The sequence below is a fragment of the Cupressus sempervirens genome, chromosome 1 (genome assembly GCF_028749045.1).
Source record: "Cupressus sempervirens isolate cs-2001-9-10 chromosome 1, ASM2874904v1, whole genome shotgun sequence".
Classification (NCBI taxonomy): Eukaryota; Viridiplantae; Streptophyta; class Pinopsida; order Cupressales; family Cupressaceae; genus Cupressus; species Cupressus sempervirens.
The window spans coordinates 390,639,705-390,659,698 of record NC_143118.1 but is presented as its reverse complement, the minus strand read 5'-3'; the positions used below and the strand labels follow the sequence as shown (position 1 = coordinate 390,659,698).

At 34.4% G+C, this 19,994-nt stretch overlaps 1 protein-coding gene and 1 pseudogene across 1 annotated transcript; both read right to left on the bottom strand.

Moving 5' to 3' along the window:
- Positions 1 to 7,693: 7,693 nt before the first annotated feature.
- LOC149577933 (WD repeat-containing protein GTS1-like) lies at positions 7,694 to 12,479 on the bottom strand (annotated as a pseudogene).
- On the bottom strand, positions 12,479 to 13,908 carry LOC149577932 (NAD(P)-binding Rossmann-fold superfamily protein). The gene has a single exon (XM_089826651.1). The coding sequence runs from the start codon at positions 13,745 to 13,747 to the stop codon at positions 12,722 to 12,724; it is 1,026 nt and encodes a 341-aa protein (XP_089682777.1). The 5' UTR covers positions 13,748 to 13,908; the 3' UTR covers positions 12,479 to 12,721.
- Positions 13,909 to 19,994: the final 6,086 nt, after the last annotated feature.

Here is a 19,994-nt window from a genome sequence, read left to right as displayed (position 1 = left end):
GAAGGGCCTCTAAATAAGCCTCAAACTCAACCACCAAAAGGAGCAATAACTATTTCCACCCACTAGCAATTCTAGAAACTCCTAACTCAACCCATACTAAGGTTAAACTCTAGAAGGGGGTGAGGTAAGGCAACTCATGGTGACCACTTGCAATTTTCGCACAAAGGTAAAATGAGACTTTTTGAGTGCTCTCCAAAGTCAACAAAAGGAGCTTAGGGGTTGGAAAAGACCCGCAACCCATACCCATACCCCTTGGGTATAATTATTTCATGTTTTGAAGCTTTAGGAATAGGTTTAGAGCCAAAGAAAGGCTAGGAAATAATTAGGACCAAACTAACAAGTCTAAAAAGCTGATAAGCACTAAACCGGATTAAGGGTGACTAAACTCGTTTAAGAACCAAATTAGCAAACTAACACTAACTTAAACCAACTTGGGTCCAAAGGTTAAACAACTAACCCTAAACAACACACTGAAGCACATAAACACTTTACGAGTGTCAAGCGACACTAAAAGAACATAATTACGATCATTAACATTCACTGAACAAAGAAGATACATACATAAATCTCACAAGACAATACGTGAATTACGAACAACAAGGTCTCCAAAATTAGCACAAGGAGATCAATTTTGTTCCTCCGTAGGGTTTCTCGGCTAAATATCTGCACACTCATTGCACACATCAGTAGTCCCGTAAAATCACATGTACATAAATGTATACGTATCAGAAATTCTCATAAATTAAAACATACATCAATAAGGGTTTCTTCATCCTACTTAATTCTTAATCATAATGATTCCAAAAATCAATGTGTTAATCCTACATTTACTTAATTCATCATCATACATAAACATAAAGCCGTTAAATGACAAACATCAATATATCTGAAAGTAACATCACATAACATGAAATAATATAATATGTTCTAAGCATCAGATAATGTCTCGACATCTCGAGTTGTGAGTATCAAAATGATAAAGTAACATCTAAGGCTACGAAGGGTCGAGGCGAGGCCTCACACTTTTCATCTCTTCTGCACTAGCATCAATATCACTCTGATTACCCTCATCACCAGTATTACCCTATTCTATGTTTTCTTCACTATTTTCTTCCTCATCCTCTTTCCCACTTTTTCCTCTGCTTGATCTGATGGTATTGTGGAGAGATAGAACCATTTATTAATTTTGATGATCATATCTCTTGTTTGAATCTTTATTTGTATTTCCTCCAAGGGACACAACATATATGATCAAGTCTATTCACCATAGGTCTCTTCATGAAGAGACACAGATATATATAAAGAGCATTATTAAAGGACATGATCCTAATCAAGTATGACTAGGTTAAACTAATCATTAGAGAACACTAATCTGGAATAAGTAATAATCATAACCATGATTTATTTACTTGATAAAACATGATCGAAGAGAATATATAATCTAAATGCTTCTAAAGTCATACTTAGTTTGATAGTGATGATTTGGTCAATTGCAAGGATTTTCTTATGACAATGGCAATGTTAATATTTAATGTTTATGTATATGCATGTAAATCAGTTCACATAGTGAACTAGTATACATACATGTCATAAATATGCATGCAAATGCCAAGTCTTGTCCTTGAACTCTAACCAATGCTATCATATCTTTAATAGCCATTGACACAATTTTGCAAACCCTATGGTTGGAGACTAATGAGAGGTCACTAAGTTTTCTTCAACCTCTAATTCCTCCATCCTCCAATTGCTTACTACCTAACAATTTTGGCTTTAAGGCTCAATATTAAAATAACTCGATCTTCCAAATTTGTTGAAAAGTTTGAACAACATATTATACATTCAATGGAGATTGAAAGTTATGACATTAGATTTGGGTGTTGTATTGGCAAAATGTTTAGCACTCCCCTTGGAACTTGTGACAAGGCCTTATCCACCTCATTTGTACTATAAGTTCAATGGTTGTATCGGCCATTAACAGATCAATATTTTGGTGCAATGACAACCCCACTCTAACAAGTAGTATCAAAGCTCGATCACAAGTTTAAATACTCAAACCCTTGGGTAATGTTGAGGGGGAGATTATTGGCAAATGGTTTAGTGCACTGCATAGGATTCGTGACAATGGCTTAACTATCTCCTTTATACTATAAGTTGAGTGGTTGTATCGAATATTAATAGATCAATATTTTGGTGCAACAACAACCCCACTCTAACACGTTGAAGGTTGGATGCAACCTAATGTAATAAGGAAGATTAAGATTAAAACAATTATCTCTTTTCTTGGTGATGCTTTAGGGTTCATACCAAGGTTTTCAAAGCTTGAAGAAAGATCACGTCAATCTTTCCTTTGTAGGTATAGCCATAAACAATCATTAACTTGAAAGGTGTTTTATTCAAAGTTTTCCATGTTGGTGCTTGTACTTTGCATTAGTGTTCTATAAAATTGTTTGCACTTAAAATTTAAATGTGTTGAATGAATTGGTCAACCTCCTTTCAACCTAAATGAGTGGATAGTAGAGTAAAATAAGCTACATTGATGGGTGCAAAACTTAGAAATTGGAGTAAACCTCAAAAGTTGTATGTAATAGAGCGATTTGTATCTCTATTGTAGTTGTACTAAGTAAAAGGCAATATTTCATCTCGAGAGTGTTTCTCCTTCAAATTACTTTTAAAAACATTTGTCTATCCATGAGTTAGGGGAAGAATGCAATGGTTTTTTAGCTTTGTGTTTAGCATAGACCAAAATGATTTCCATTATTGTTTAAGACCCTTGTTTCTCCATTAGAAAGATATTTTTTGGAGAAATGTCATAGTGGATTTGAACATGTTGAGTTGTTTCCAAATTTGTGAATTCTTTCTTACAAGCAATCAAAATTGTCATCTTGGAAAATATTTCAACTAATAGAAACATAAAATCACTACCATGATTCTTATAGAAAGACTAACTTACATCTTGAATGATCATCTATTATGTAGTTCTAATGAATTCCACTTTGGCAAGTGATGAGGTGACCATGTTGATGAGGGTTGTTTGAAGTGCATCTTCAGATGCATCAATTTCAATATTAAATGATTACTATAGATCTCAACAATTCCAACTATACTAGTGTGAAACATAGTGTCCAAATTTTTAAATGATTTTTGATGTATAATTGACCTTACCATGTGAGCTTTGCTTTGGTGCCTCCTTTGGTAAGTTGGATCGATTCCAAGTCAAATAAGAAATTCCAAAGATAAGTCTCCTCTACTAGAGGTCCTTCCTACCTAGATACGTCTCATTCAATGTTGGAGTTCTTTCAGCAGAGGAAGGATCCCTGGTTCTTGCCTCCTTGGTGGCTCCTTTGTTGCTTTGTTTATTTTGTTCTTGCTTGCTCTTTCCCAAACACCGTTTGGTGTCTTGCAATCCATTGCTTCTTTGGTTGTATTCTCTTAGTCCCTTAGACCCTTGGTGGTCTTTTGTTGGACATTAATAGATTTATCTCATCTATCGTATCTTATCTAGAAACCTTCTATTGTCAAGAAGGCAAGACTATGATTCTTTAGTTGTGTCTATTCCTAGATAATTTGAATCTTGGCCATGTCTACAAAAAATGGGTTTTAAAGGGGGACCCAAAACCCTTTGCAAACAGATTTTGAACAAATCTAGAATGTGCAAACATGATGTCAAAAGATAAAACATTAGAAACACCAAACAACTAGAGGTGAAAGGGCTTGCAAGGCAAAATAAGGGAAAGCCCATTCTACTCCCTCACACTAAAAGAAAAGTTGCAAGAAACCAACTAGCAAGCAGCCAAAAATAGAGAAAACACCAAAAAAGATTGAGCCCCATCCCACCACATCAAGACCCATCAAGATTTACCTTTAATACTCCTCTTTGGGGAACAAGGAGTCAAGAAAGAGGGTTTAGAAGACTTAACCTTCTTGCCCTTGACAATAATCAAGCCATCTTCCAAGCCAAAGAACTTGAGATAGAGCCAACAACATCCTAAGAGACAACACCAACAACATTCCTCTCAACAAGCGAAGCACAAGTACCAAAAATGATAGCTCTATTTAGGCAACAACAATCTGAGACAACTTATCACACACATCTTGGGTGATAATAGAAGGAATCACATGATTGTCATCATCAGCCCCCTCGAATCCAAAATAGCTTAAGAAGAAGCCTTGGGACACTAAGTATCAGTCTCAACCACCTGTGAAAAACTCCTTTGAGTTTCAAATTTTCTCACCACCGTATAATGTCGCATCGAAGCATCATTCCACCATGAAGTTGTCATTCTCTTTTTTGCTAAACCACATTGAGGATACACATGACTTGTTTTAAAACATATCCTACTACTAAAGGGTATCGCTACATAGTCCAAAGTCGAATCCATCTATCCTTCAAAGACCTAATTAAGATTTCAGCAAGCAAACACTTAACACATCCATATCCAAGAGGATATAGGCATAGGTGGAATGATAAATATCAGATGAATCACCATCAACAATCAGAAAATTCTCTCTTAGCTTCTCCTAGTACCTCTGAAAGAGAATCCACCCAAAGATGAAGGGGGTGATAAATAAGAACCCATATTGAAATTTTTATTAAACAATCTAGAAGATGGATTGAAATCAGCATGCCATGGTTTTATCATTGATATAGATTTATCCTCCCGACTAAAGAAATGATGACATGAAATCTTATTTCGATCTTCAAAAACATCGGACTTTGCATTAAAAAAACCCTTGCCATAGGAACAATGTGCATCTTACTGAAACACCAACATCAACAAAATGCCTCTTCATCTTGTGGATTTGGGGCAGCAACATTAAGAGTTACAACAACACAATCCCCAAAGGAAAACCTAATAGAAGGCACCCCACTAGAAGCAATAGAAGGACATCAAACAAGACCATCTTCACCATCTACAAAGACCTTGGAAACCCTCTGATTAATAGAAGGAATAGAAAAAGAGGGAGTTGTCACCCCTTCATCAAATAAAACACTAGCAACAACTAAAGAAACTCCCACTGTTGCAATAAGGAAAGACCCACCAACCAATGTTAGATCTCGAGCATGAATCACAAAACCCAACAAAGAAGGCCTAACAGACATGGAGGGAACAACAGTCCCCACACAAGGCCCCACTCTATTACCATAGCCATGACTAGCAGACAAAAGTGACGGGTGAGAATAATAGCTAGAGTTTCCCAATGGAAAAGAAACACCAACCATAATAGTTGGTGTTTCCCAATGTTCCTATAATTATCCTATATATCGTATCTCTCACATGGAAAATGCATATTCTCTAGGCATGTATCCATTTTGTGCTTTAAATTGAGTCAACCACTTGTTCTACATGATGCATATGTTCATCATGTGGTTTGTTGAACAATGACTTATCATCAAGGTAAACTACAACAAATGTTATAGTGGATGGCCTCATAATGTCATTCATCATCTAAATAAATGTAGCTAGAGTACTAGTTAAGTCAAATCCCATGCCTAATGATTCAAAAAAGCCTTAGTTTCCTTGAAGGTTATCTTCCAAACATTTATAGCATAAACATGAGTTTGATGATAATCTAGATTGACATCAATTTTGGTGAAGACTTCATAAAATGTAGCTGGTCTAGCAAATACTCAATCCCTATAAGAGGGCAGTAGCTCTTGATTCTGACTTGTTGAAAGATTTGTAATAATTGACAATCCCCCTCCATACATCATCAATCTGTAGAAGTACAATTAGGTTTCTGTAAGGTGATGAATTAGATTTCATATATTATTCTCCCAAAGTCCATTGAATTTTCACTTTGTTAATTCTCTAGAGATGATCTACAATATAAAGAAGCACTATGTAGAGGGGTAGACGAGGAATCAAATCAACAATGTATCTTATCATACAACATGTAGACACTTCATTTGCTAACTAAACATGTTCTTGTATTCTTTCTAAGTTGTGGCTCAATTATGAGGTCTCTACTATTAATGAAGAGAATAATGCTATGAATGAGTACCACAAGGCATTCTTACATCTGGGTTCACCATAATCGACTAGCCATTTACATTGTATAGTGTTAATGAGTGATAGCTAATGAATTATCTTCCGATATGTAGTATTTCTTGTGACCAACATCTATGACAACATTCTTTTTGTTTTCTCTATGAGTTCTATGTCAATGATAAAGACATAATTGCCAAAGTAAAAAGTCGCATGCATCTAAACAACATTCCAAATTATTGTATCTTGGAAACATTTGATGTCATGCCCTAGTCAACATTATCAAGTGACTTATTTCTAAGATCATGTATTCAACTACTTAAGAGTATGGTTGTGGGTGAAACACTGATGACAGTTCAACCTTTAACTTTAACATAGATCATATTCTTTTGACTTTTATTTGAGAATGGAACAATCTTTCCACTTTCATGTGTTTGCAAGGGAAGTAGAGATGTTTGTAGTACCAACTATAACACTAGATATTTATTCCATGGTTTGCTTAAAGCATTTGGTGCCACAGTGCTAGTATCCACAATCTCAAGCTATGCAAGAAGATTTTTCCAAGCACAAAAGTTTGCTTTGGAGTGACTCCTAAAGTTATTAAAAAGAACATCTCTTGCTAATCTTTGGTTATTTGTTTTGATCATTTAATGATTGATTCTTTTTGTGAATGGCATTGAAAGCCATTCTTTAGTTTAAAATTTTATTTTGGATACTTGATTGGAGTTTGGTTTGAGACTTGGATTTGTTAGTCATCATCTCAACTTTGGTTTTTGCTTCAAACTTAAAAGCAAATATGCAAGATTCTCAAGTTGAATAGATATGTTGGAAATCCATATTTGATTGGATATAGGGCCACAACCCTAACACATGCTTCAAAACAAGGTTTTCCTTTGAATTTTGAACTGGTAATTTAGACACCAAAGTATGAAAAGAATTTGCATATTTGTAGAATCATTATCCTCAACCTTGGTGCAATTAAGATTAACACACTAGACAATTTCCAACAAAGTAACAAGTTTCTTTGAAGATTGTTATGAAACCATTTCATGTGTCTAAAAGTGAGTTTAAGTCATCCTCATTTGTTGTAGATTAGTTATTCCACCATTTGTCCAGTAAGAGAGAAGCATTTGCAATTAGACAATATAATCCTTTCTTTGAAAAAGAAATAATTGGCTTTGTAATGTGATTGTATTAGGTTAAGCCAATTATCTAGAGCATTTACATTTATCTTGCTCAAATATATAAGGATGTCTAAGTTGATTTGTACCTTTGTTAGGGAACAGATTTTTCTTTTCAAAATGATTAACAATAAGCTCAGGAATAAAGACAAACTGCAACTAACAGTTAGGGAGAAATCTTGATTGAGTTAATAATTTTTCTCTAAATTTTAGAGATGCATCACCCTCGTGATATAATCTAATTTTTGGGAGTTATGCTCTTAGCTAGAGACCAAAAAAGGAAAACTAACATATGGTTACAGATGTGACAATGACATTAGAATAAAAAAGAAACAATAAATGACACAAAGATCATCCCCTCAGCACCCAACGATACTTAGCAGAGAAGATAGTGTTTCTTTAAAATATTACGGTTTATGTCTCACTGATCATTTGGTGAACATCTCCATAATCTGCTATAAGATTTAAAAAAACATCATCTGACAATTACACAGACATGCAGAAAAATAGCAATGAAAAAGGGCATAGATGAACACAAAGATCCAAAATATCTTCTTCTTATTTTCTTAATCGGAAATGGAGTGCACAGATCCTCTACCCCAGAAACAGAAGATTGTGCTTGAAAAAAAGGAATACTTTGTAAAATCCTCCTTTAAAGTTCAATTAAAATGCCTTCCCTTTGATCAAGTCTCACTCATATATCAAAGCATCAAGGGAATCTAAGAATCCAGACCCTGGATTGTTTTCTGATTGCAAATTTAAAGATGGTGTCCAAGAAAAGGCCTTTCAGCTTCTGTACCTGCCTTATTCATGTTGGAGAGTTTTACATAAAATAAAACTTTTAACAACAAAGTAAAACTCTCAATGAATTCCCATGGACATAAAGATAATGTTTAATTCATCAATGAATTAGAATATTTATTATAGAGAGCCCCCCAATGTAATACCCTCTGTCAAGCAACGCAAATGGACATCCTCTCCCTCAGTCCAGACAATATGTTGATTGTGAAGGAGATCAACTCCCACATTAAATGGTGACCAAAAAGATCTTATTACACTTTTGTGACCACCATCAAGAACTATATTAACTGAACCAACTGCCCAGAGTTTGGTTGGCATTGGCCACTTCTTGTTTTGTATCTAACTGGAAAATAACCCAGTAAACCATCATTTGTGCTTCTCAAAAGCCAAAAGCTATGTTTGGATAGAGACTAATGGCAATCAACAAAATAATCTACATATGGTAGGTTCCAGTTGACAGACGTTGTTGTGTGTGCATCACCAAACACTGTATTTTGCAATGCATTTCCCTAATCCAAAAAGCTGAGCATTTCAATGTGATTCAAATACCATAATTTATGATTTTATGCTCCATAAAAACTTATCCGAGAAATTGATGTTCCAACATTCATCACAGACTCTAGTTGACCACCATCATTAATATTGTCATCGGCATCAGTGACACAAGTCAATCCATCCATAGAACCAGAAAGTAGTCCTCCAAGCAGGCTACTTGTTTTTGGTTTCTCTAATCCCATAATAGCACCTCCTAAAAATAGAAATCTCTTGTAGGTTTCGTGTGTCCCGGGCCCTGTTAGTACCATCAACAGAGCAAGAATATAACAATTGAGCACTAGAGAATTATCTATTTGAACTTTTTCACCTCTCCGATCACTCTCTTTATTCAAGGAAACTGCTACTAGTTCACCATTTGAGCATTTCCTTCTGTTTGATAAACTACACGGAAGCCTAGTGTACCAGTAACAAAAAGTCTCGAGTCACATACTGCTTCTACTTGTTTGAAGAATTGCCTTGGATGATCAAAATAACTATACACGAGTTCTCTGATGCCTGCTTCAAGGATTCTGGCTTCTATTTTAAAACTTTTTTTTCCGCTTTCCTCACTTAACATTAAAACATGTGTCAGTATATTAAGTGGTTGTGAGATGTAGAACCACTTTAAATGCAGCCTCTGTGGTCACAATTGCCAACATATCAATAGGGCTCCATTATCCTGGACTTTCACTCTTTGCAAATCACAAAAGCTACCAGCATCACTCACTCCTTTTGAACTCAACTTCGAGATTTTCCGTTCACAACACTTCTTTGAAATTGTCCTTTGTCAGGAGTTTGAAAGGTTTAGAAAATTACAGGCATAGGGTGAAAAACAGTTGACCAGTAGAACTTTTGCAAGCTTGCAGGGTTAACAAAACTTCAAAAGTTAAAATGTGTGAAAATGACAATAAAGAAAGAGAATGAAATACCAAGTCTTCAGTGAAACTATTGGTTGGGATAACAATGACAGTTATTGACATAGTTTTTTGAAACTTGCAAGAGTGCCAACATAAGATAAAACTTGCTCAACATAGTGTTTTTGAGACAGCCAAAGACTTCAAGGGTTTTTACTATAACACTCAAATGTTTCAAACATTATTTTTGTCAGAATACGAAAATATGCTAAAAACCTTGTATAAATTTGAACACCAAATGGTTGTTGTAAATCAAAAGGATTTTGACCTTGCTGAAGAGTAATGAAAATTGAATTCCAGAACATTCTTTCAATTCTTCTTGTTGTCTTTGCAATGCATACTCCTATCAATTGTTTTTTAAAGATTTCTAAAGTTGGCATCATTGTCAATTTGTCTTGCATTTCAGGATGTGTAAAAAGGTACAATTAAGGATCATGACCCTTGAGCCCTAACTTCCTTTATTCTGACCTCGTATGAATGGGCATGCAAACAAAGATGGAATTATAATGCCACTACAATACCATTTGAAAATGATATGAAGTGCATGTGTCCACCATTCAAAAATGATATGAAGCATGTGTGGTCTAAAATTACTACTCCAAGCCCCATGAGAAAACCTAGTGGACAACCCCGGTTAACTGAATTTGATGGGGCTATGTGAGAAAATGATTTATGTATGATAGAGGTTCAGACTCTGCAGAATATAACTAAACATGAGAGCAAAGAAGACAATCAAACAACACCTGTAAAATTGTAATAATAAAGTTGTACTATGCTGGTTATCCATTTTAACTACAAAGAAATGGTTATCCATTTTTATATACCAAAAAGGGAAGATTAAAAAAACAACAGAATTGAATCACTTCACAATTGTGGAAGTTGAGTTAGGGCCTTATGACGTGCCATGTGGGCATTAAATAGGATAAGACTGCCAGCAATGAAACTGCAAGAGTTGCTAAGCAAAACACGAGATTTACAGTAAGATTAGTGACCCAAATCCTCCTGGACCAATTTATAAGTTAGTCACACATGACTTCAATTACAATAGACCCACTCCCTATCTAAATTATAATTCTTGTTTGTACCAGCAGCACACATTTACAAACGCAGATATTGTGTATACCATTTCAGTTATTAGCTAAGGGAACGCTTCATTTCACTTCTATAATATTTAGAAAAAAAGAAATAAAAAACTTTCACATAATCTGTCAGTGATGAATGTACGTTGATTTTGCAAGTGGTTATAGAATACATGCTTTTTCCAAGTAGAATACAGTAGGATCCAAGTAGCTCATTATTTTGTACCTAATTACATTCATTTTCTGTCAATGCCATTGATTGCAATGGTTAGATATGAGAACAACAAGATAACATGCATATGGCTAGACAAGATTGCAGTTTTCTTCTGGTCACTCAGGTGTGCTCATAATAATACTATTAAGGTCTGTCTTAGGCAAATCGCTCTCTCCCGGTCATTTTTCTTTGTAAACAACAATGTTAAAAATGCGCTGTAATATCTAAATTTGTGTATTGATGAAAGACATAGCACGTATTTTGCTTTAATTCAACACGTTACTCTAAGAAGAAGTTTGAAATTCACTTTATTAGTGGTACATCTTTCATTGAATACACCAATTTGCATATTAAAGACAGGACCTGTATGAGATGTCTCAGTTGAGCGTACAACTCAACTGAGATTCAAGCATACAACTCAACTGCGATTCAAGCAAACAGATTAATGAACATAGCTAAGTAGCAGGAAAATTTTGGTCAGTCACCAATTTTCTGTTTTCCGATCTTTTTATGGGAAATATTCTGGAACATTTCCAAGCAATTCAAGCTCTTCCCCTGGTTTTTTCGAGTGTTCTATGAACAAAATTTAACAGTGTATTTTTGTTCATTGGTGTGTGTGAAAGGGGTATTGAATGTGAGTATGAAATTTTCCTATATTGGCATGAAAAATAAGTTTCCTAGAAATATTTCCAAGCAATTTAAGCTGTTCACTGGTTTTGTTCAATTGTTGCACAATTTAAAAACTATGAGCACTTTTGGTTTGTTTGGGTGTGTGAAGGGAGTATTGAGTGAGTGTGAAGCTTTTTCCCATATTGGCAGGAAAAATGAGTTTCTTTGAAACAGTTCCAAACAATTCAAGCTGTTTCACTGGTTTTGACAAATTGTTTAGCAAAACTAAAGACAGGGTACATTTTGTTTCATCAGTTATTTTAATATTTCTTCTACATAAATAATAAAGAGTTGTTTGTAAAGCCATCATTGGAAAGCTGAATAATCAAGAGGAGAAACAAGGAAAATCAACATTATAGTGATTAATGAACAGTGAATACTAGAGAACTGAGATCTCTTCTTCTTGCTGAAAGTCACTGGCATCAAATTTATCACCTTGCAGATCAGCCTACTGACTGCATATCCATTTAATTATAGCTGCTCATATTTTAATAATTTTTATTATTAATTCATCAGCCAGGGAACCCACTTACTCTGAGTGCCAATAGGCTTGAGATGCTAAGCTTTATTTAAGAAATAATTTCTTTCCAAATCACTGAGCGTTATTCTCATTTCAAAAATCACCTTGCGGCCAAAATTATTAAGGCAATAAATTCGGTCTAAAAAGCTATCTGAAAAGGTAGGATGGTGCTATTCACAGACATATTCACTCATCGCATGTGCCTTTACCTGGTATAGCTATCAACCTTTTTCTACAAGATTGAATGTTTTATCCTTGTGCAGTGACGTACAGCATTGAAGTTTTGTACGAACAGACGGCCCTGTTAAGATTGCTACAATTTCCCCGTGTTCTTATTCCAACTACAACTGAATTTAATGACTACGGGTATCTAGATGGTATTTCTTGTTTGTACCATTTGCATGAGTTTAAATGGGAAAATATTGTGGGACTTTGCAGTAATTAGCTACATGAAGCCATTACCATGCTCGTATGGTAGCCTTGTTAAAAGGCCGCCGGATAATTTCTGACATGATGCTCTGTTGATTTTCAGAACAGATGCTTTTTCAAGAGACAGGTTAACATTCTGGTAGCTCACCATTTTGTCGATAATTCTTTTTTTATTTGCACATCATCAATAGAAATGTTTACACAACATGAACAAGGATAAAACATTGTGATGGAGAGGATGTATTGAAAATGATGGTAAAAAATTATATAATCCGTGAAACAATCCTAGCTTTGGCTCCACGCAAACTAAACCAATTTACCCAGCCATAAAATTTTCACCGCAATTAGTCTAGCACAAATTCTGTAACTGTCCTTGGACGATTATGCAGAGTTTCAAGCAGAAGTACACTGACCATGTTTTTCATATATGAGCTGGGCTGTTACAAGATCCACAGCTGCAGAACCCACCGACTTAAACACTGTAATCTCCTCTATTCCACTCCTTCCATCTTTCTCTCCTCTCGCAAGCTCTGCTAGAGTGCCCGCAACATCTTGGGGCAGGATAACCCCTCTCGCGAAAGCCCCAACTAATTCACCAGCTTCTTTCAAGGCAACTTCACAATCTACAAAGATTTTAGCCCTTGCAAGAGCCTCATCATCACATTCCTTCATTGAAGGAGAAAAGGATCCCACTAGATCCAAGTGAGTCCCTGGTTTTAGGACTTCGCCATGAACAAGCGGTAACTCAGAACCGGTGGCACAACTTATGATATCGGCTTGCCCAATAACCTCATCTAGGTCAACCCCGAGTTCAATTTCCATACCAATTCCTAATCTCCCACTAAGATTTTCCACTAGGGTTTGCGCTTTGGAAGGGGTTCTGTTCCAAATAATGACTTTTCTTAAAGTGGGTCTGACATAAAGATGAGCCCTGATCAAATACTGGGCAAGTTGACCAGCACCCACCATGGCAAGGACACGCGCTTCTTTCCTTGCAAGATAGGACGCAGCTAGGGCGGATATACACGAGGTTCTCCAATGGGTTATCTCGGTTCCATCTATGAATGCCAAAGGCCTTCCTGTGTATGAATCTGACAGCATATAGGATGCATTGATACTGGGCATAGCAGCTTGTGTATTATGAGGAAAAGCAGTCACAATCTTGATCCCTATGTATGGCGTCTGAAGAGATTGCGACCATGCAGGCATCAAAAGCAATGTACCAGGCGGAGATTTATTGTCGCTATTTTCGCTGTTGATCTCAAAAATTTGTCTTTGGGGGCATTGAATTGTTTTGTTTGAGAACGCTGATTGCAGATGATGTATTAGAATTGCTTCAGAGAGCAGATTTCTTACCTGGTTTGAATCTATGATAATACAGCTCTGCTGATGATGCGCATTCCCGGACTGTTCCTCCATTCTACGCCACTGTTTTCAGATTGAATCATGGACTTCTCAAAAAAAATCCTGTATCTGAAAGAGTTCAACCCCACTCGGGTTCATGCGGATAAAGAGAGAGTTCAAATTCAGTCGGGTTCATGACGATAAAGATTGCTTCTGAGTGACAATTAAATGTAATTACATTGTTGTGCTATGAGTAGAATACTTGCTAATATACATTAAATCAAATTAAATCACTGACCAATTAAATCAAAGAATTTAAAAGATTATATGAAACGTTTATATTTTTTCAATTTTTTTATTATTTTATAAATCACATTTTTTATTATTCTATTGATCTGGGGAGAAAATTAATTTTCTTCAAACAAAAATACAAATATTTTCTAACAATTTCATCATGCATTAATAAATGCATTAGTAACAACTTTTTTTTTTTCACATTTGTGACAAGTTGATAAGATTTTTTAAATTTTTTTCTAATCATTTTATCTTCCACCTCACACAACATGTCTAATCAATATTAATTCTCAATAGCAATATAATTTCAATATGTTATATCTTTGTATTTGAATTTCTAATTTTTTTAAAACTTTGATTTTTAATAAAAGTACTTAAATTATTACTATTATTTTACTCTTATAAAAATAAATTAAACAATATTATTTTTTAATTATATTTTATAATAGTGTTTTTAATATGTATAATTGATAAGTGTTACAATTTATAAATTATATCATTTATTATTATTAATATTTATTATTGAAACAATTTATCATTTAGTTTAAATCTATTTAAAACTTAAATATATATTTTAGTATTAAATTAATAATTATATTTTACATTAAAAAAACATATTATAGGAAATAACCACAAAAAAGAAATAATTCAATTCTAAAATATGTATAAATTATTATTAAGTTTTTATAAACTATGTATTAAAATTAAATAGTTATATTCTATTTCTTATTTACCAACGTGAAATTTATATATAATATTATTTACAAATTTAAATATTAAATTATATAGATATTATTTCATAATTAAAAATTATTTAATTTTATGAAAAATTTGGAAATACAAAACATTAAATAGTAAACCTTCTAATTGTGTAAAATTAAATAATTAGTTTTACTTATAAAATATTTTTATATTTCAATACATTTCATATAAAAATTAAATTCTTAATTTCATTAATTAAAATATAATATATTTTAATTTTTTATTATAACCATCTTTTTATCTTGATTATTTGTTTTATTAAGAAAAATAATTATATTTAATTATCTCTCTCACACACACACAACTTATGTTGGTATCACTCTATCTTACTATTTTATCTCTCTTCCTCTTCCTCCTCTATATTATCGATCATTTTTTCCTCTGCATATATGTTTATATTGTTATTGTTTTATAGAACTATTTATCTCTATGTAATGATTGAAAATAGTGTAACTTCCATTTGATAATCAAGATGAGAATAATACATAGTTGGGGGAGTTTTTCCAACTACTTATGGTTCTCTAGTAGCATGCATAACATGTTTAAACATATAATGTCATACTCCAAATGCTTCATCACTTCTTCAAGTTCTATAATTCAAATATTGGTATGGATATCTTTCCTCATTACACATATTTTAAGTTGTCAATATAGAAGGTGCAAATTTGTCTAAAGCATATGTATTCATCGTGGTATGATATTAAGTACTTAGTGCCATATTGGGGACTTTGGCCTCTTATTCTTGGGCTTAAATGCCAAAAGATATAATAATATAACATGAGAACTTAACAACAAAATATGAGCCACCCTATTAGATTACAAGTGTATTTCTAGGACAAGAAATTAACAACAAAATATGAGCCATCCTATCAGATCACAAGTGCATTTCTAGGCAAAAATCAATGCATTCACAATGTTAATTTAGAACTATTTAACCTTATTCTCACTCATTTATACCTCTACAACCATTATTCGTTAAGCAAGAACTATGACGCATTGCGTCTCTTCTTAGTAATGCAATTAAGAATGGAATTCATCATTTATAGTGTGTTGACATGTAGATTAACATTGTTTAAAGAGTTAGAAAACTAACTCAATCTAAATTAGTTTTTTTTGATAAAGCAAGAATGAAAAAAGTATTTGTTTTTTAATAAAGATTTTCAGAGTTAACATCAAATGACTATGAAAATGGTCTAGCTTTTCTTTATGGGGTGAGATCTATGAGGCATTCCAATGGACAAAGCTTGTGAGCTACCAACTTGGGAAGGTCAGCACAAAATTTTTTTAGGAACGCTATATGGGCTCACTCATGCATAAAACCTCTTCGGCTTAGAGCCAAGGAATGAGGGGTATCCACATCACCAAAATCGCTTGAGGCATGATCTTAACCTCATCCCTTAGGATGTGGAAGCCTTGCACTTAAAAAGACTTGATCTCTGGTGAGCTCATTGAGAACCTTTCAACTTCACTAGTAGACCAAGAGCCCATTGAAAATTATCAAGATTTTGATATTGGGTCTTTTAAACTATTGATAGGGGAGAGGACCTGATACTTAAACACCCTAACTTCACGCTTATCAAAATCCTATGTGGAAATTTCAAATCACTCCCAATTTTTTACAACTTATTTGGTGAGTCGTCTACTTATAACTAAGGTTTCAAGTCCACATCACCCATTATGTTGCCACTTGAACATGTTTTTTGCCAAGTTGTCCAAAACAACCCAAATAAAAAGTGAGACCAATGGTCATGCATAAAGGGTACCCGTACTTGCACAGCTGATGTGGCATCACATCATTGGTTAATTTTTATAGCTAAGGGTACATTTTATTCAATTTTGGGTAGTCATCATTGTACTAACAATTTTATGGTCACAAGTATCGGTACAATGTTCTCAAAACAATTGGGCATTACATCAATAAGTGTAGGTATCAAATCAACAACTCCTATCACAACTATTGGAGTGCGTTCAAGTATTGGGTCCTTTCCCCTATTGTGGATCATTTAACCTCCTATTTAAAGTAATTTTGAAGGAGTGAATTTTTTTTTTAAAAAGTGAAAGTTCATGTTGAAGTGGCAACATAATGGGTGATGTGGACTTGAAACCTTAGTTATAAGTAGATGACTTGCCAAATAAATTGTTGTAAAAAATTGGGAGTGATTTGAAATTTCAACATAGGATTTTGATAAGCGTGAAGTAAGGGTGTTTAAGTATTGGGTTGTCTCCCCTAATACTTACTAACTATTATCATTTTTTAGTTTTTTAGTTCATAATTGGTCTATTTTTTGCACCACTAGTAGGATATTTGCCCATAAGTAGTGACAATTTAAAGTACATGATTATTGAAGTATTTATGGTATCGATAACACTTTAAAATGACCACTTTTTAACCCTTCAACACTTTAATGAATTCTACAAGGAGCTTGATTTTTTATTAAGGTGAAAAGAGATTTTGAAGGGACTCAAAACCCTTTACATCATAAGCTTACCCATTGAACAAGAGAGCTCATAACAATAAGACAAAATTGTTGGTCTCAAATTGGTTTTGATAACTGAGTGTCAACACACTTGATCACTTTTCATATAGAAGTTGAGTACACTATGTATGTCGAGCTACAGTATGTGTTGAGCATTATATAGGTGTCAAGTGATATATAGGTGCCAAGTCACAGTTGATTTCAAGCAATTCAATACACTTCATGTGCTAAGTGAGCTAGAACTATGCATGTGCAAAGCAAGATAGAATGTAATAGGTGTTGAGAAAACTAGGATCAAACATGTGTCGAGCACCAGTAATCTAGTATGTGTCGAGTAACACAAAATCGACATATGAGTTTGTGCCTTCACAAACTCAAATGTAAACCATTTTTTGAGCCGACATAGAAGGATATCAAAGGATAATAAGGATAAGAACAAATCTTTTCTATTTCCTATGCAATCAACATGCAACCAATAAGAAAAATGGAGAAGGCATGGAACCAATGAGAAAAGTACAAGGAATGAGCAAGAATTAAAGATTCAATATGGATCGTAGATCCATACCTAACCCTAAGTCTTTGTAATCTTTAAAAGGAGGACGAAAACCCCATTATATGTGTAGATGAAGAGCAATGTATGGGAAAACTATAACAAAATTCAGTGGGAAGTGTGAAAGACTTTGAGGAACAGAGTAGCAATTGCATATCCAGTTGATCATAACAAATTAAGGGATACGAATAGATATCATATATCAAAGGATCAAGATCAGAATGAGCAGAACTAGTGCCTGAAATCAGCAATTTGAGATTGTAAGCTATCAAGTTTATTAGTCTAATACTCTTCAAAAATTGTATTAGAAAGAAAATCCTATGTTTATAGGTTAGCTTAACAACTAGGTTGTAGATCCTTTGAAGAGGTGATAAAATCCTTTAACAGGGTGACACTTCATGTAAAGTGTTTAAATCCTTTAACTAGGTCACTATTGACATAGTATAAAGCCTTTAATAGGATAGACCATCGGAAGTGGTCAAACAATTATTGCTGCAGTGATTTTGTGGGTATTATCCCTACCCTAGTTTTACCTTCTTATTCCTAGAGGGTTTCTGGGTTACCAAATTTCTGGTGTCATGTGTTTACTTGCATATGTTTACTTTATGGTTATTTGATACGTTACATACATGATGTTTATTTTCAATTAAAAGTTTTAATGGATAAAATGCATTACTTCTTATTCACACCCCCCCCCCCCCCCACCCCCCCTCTTAGAAGTGTTCTTCCCATTTGATTATTTCAACAATTGGTATCAGAGCAACTCGACCTATACAACTTGGAGCAAGCTAGAGAAGAATTGAGAAAATTCTTGAAGAAAAGGAAGGATATAGCCATAGTTGAAAATGGCATACACTACAGGGAGATTGATACCACAAAAGTGTTTGCCAATGGAGATTCCAAAGAGTTTGATGTAGCAATAGTAGAATTGATGGAGAAGAACAGAGCTCAAGTAGAAGAAATTAGAATACTCAAGCTTGAACAAGAATCAAAAGTCATAATGCTTTATGAAGTAACTGAACAAAAGAAGAGAGCCATTGAAGAAAAGGCCATGCTAGAAGATGACAAGAGAAATCTTACTAATATATTGGAGGAAAAGACAATTAAGTTTGAAAGAATCTCAAACATGCAGCTTGACACCCTAAGTCAGATGATGAATGCACATCATGAGCTGAATATGAAGGACATTGAGATCTCTACACTGAAGATACAAAATGAACAATTGCAAAATAACTTGAAAAGAGAGAAGGAAGTTGTAGAGAGCTTCAAAAAACCCAATAAGGCTATCAAGTACTTTGAGTAGCTACTAGAATCACCAAGGGCCAGTAATGATACTTCGGGACTTGGCTACACCAGCACTGAACAAGGAGAATTATCCAAGACTACAGAAGAAAGGAGTAACAAAGGTAAGAACACTAAACCTACTTGTCATTTATGTGGTAAAAAGGGACATACTTCTAATGTATGCAGGAGCAAGAATGCCCATCAGCATGATAAGTCTAAGAATGCAAGCCACTGTCATAAGTGCAAGAAGTAAAGACATCAAGCACATGAATGCAGGACTAAGATTATCAGAACACCAAAATTTGAGGGTCACTACTACAATTGCAAGAAATATGGACATAGAGCTTTTGAATGTCGATCAAAGCCCATGTGGACACCTAACTATCTTGCAAGGAGAAACAATCATGGGCACCACTACAATTGGGATTACAATACCAGGTATAGTTGTCATTATTGTTAGGAGTATGGGCATGTTCCTAAAAATTGTATAAGAACACATTTCAGAGGGAACTATAGTAGGTGGTTAAGCCAAACCACATGTTTCAGTTGCTTGAAGACTGGTCATATCAGTAGGTATTGCCCAACAAGGGCCAAGGCACCCAATTCAGAAGTCAACAAAGGAAAAGAGAAAGTAGATGTTGAACAAATTAGAGGAGAAATGAATAAGACATGAAAGAGAAGGGATGGATCCAACACATCAAATGAAGGGATCACTTCACCCAAGAGGTCAAGTGATCACACCTCATCCAACTAAGCATGAATAGGTGTATGGTATTGATATACATAGTTATATCATGCATCAATCCCAAGATAAACAAGCACTACAAAGAAGGAATTAGCATGATTAGAGATGCAAAAGTTAAAATTCAAGGTTTTCACCAGTATTGCCAAGTTGTCCTTAGATGTCGAGTAAAGCTCCAGTGGATGTCAAATAGTCAATAGCGACCAAGTTGAT

Excerpts from the sequence above, each read along its gene's own strand:
- LOC149577932 (XM_089826651.1), bottom strand. The coding sequence starts at position 13,747 with ATGGAGGAACAGTCCGGGAATGCGCATCATCAGCAGAGCTGTATTATC.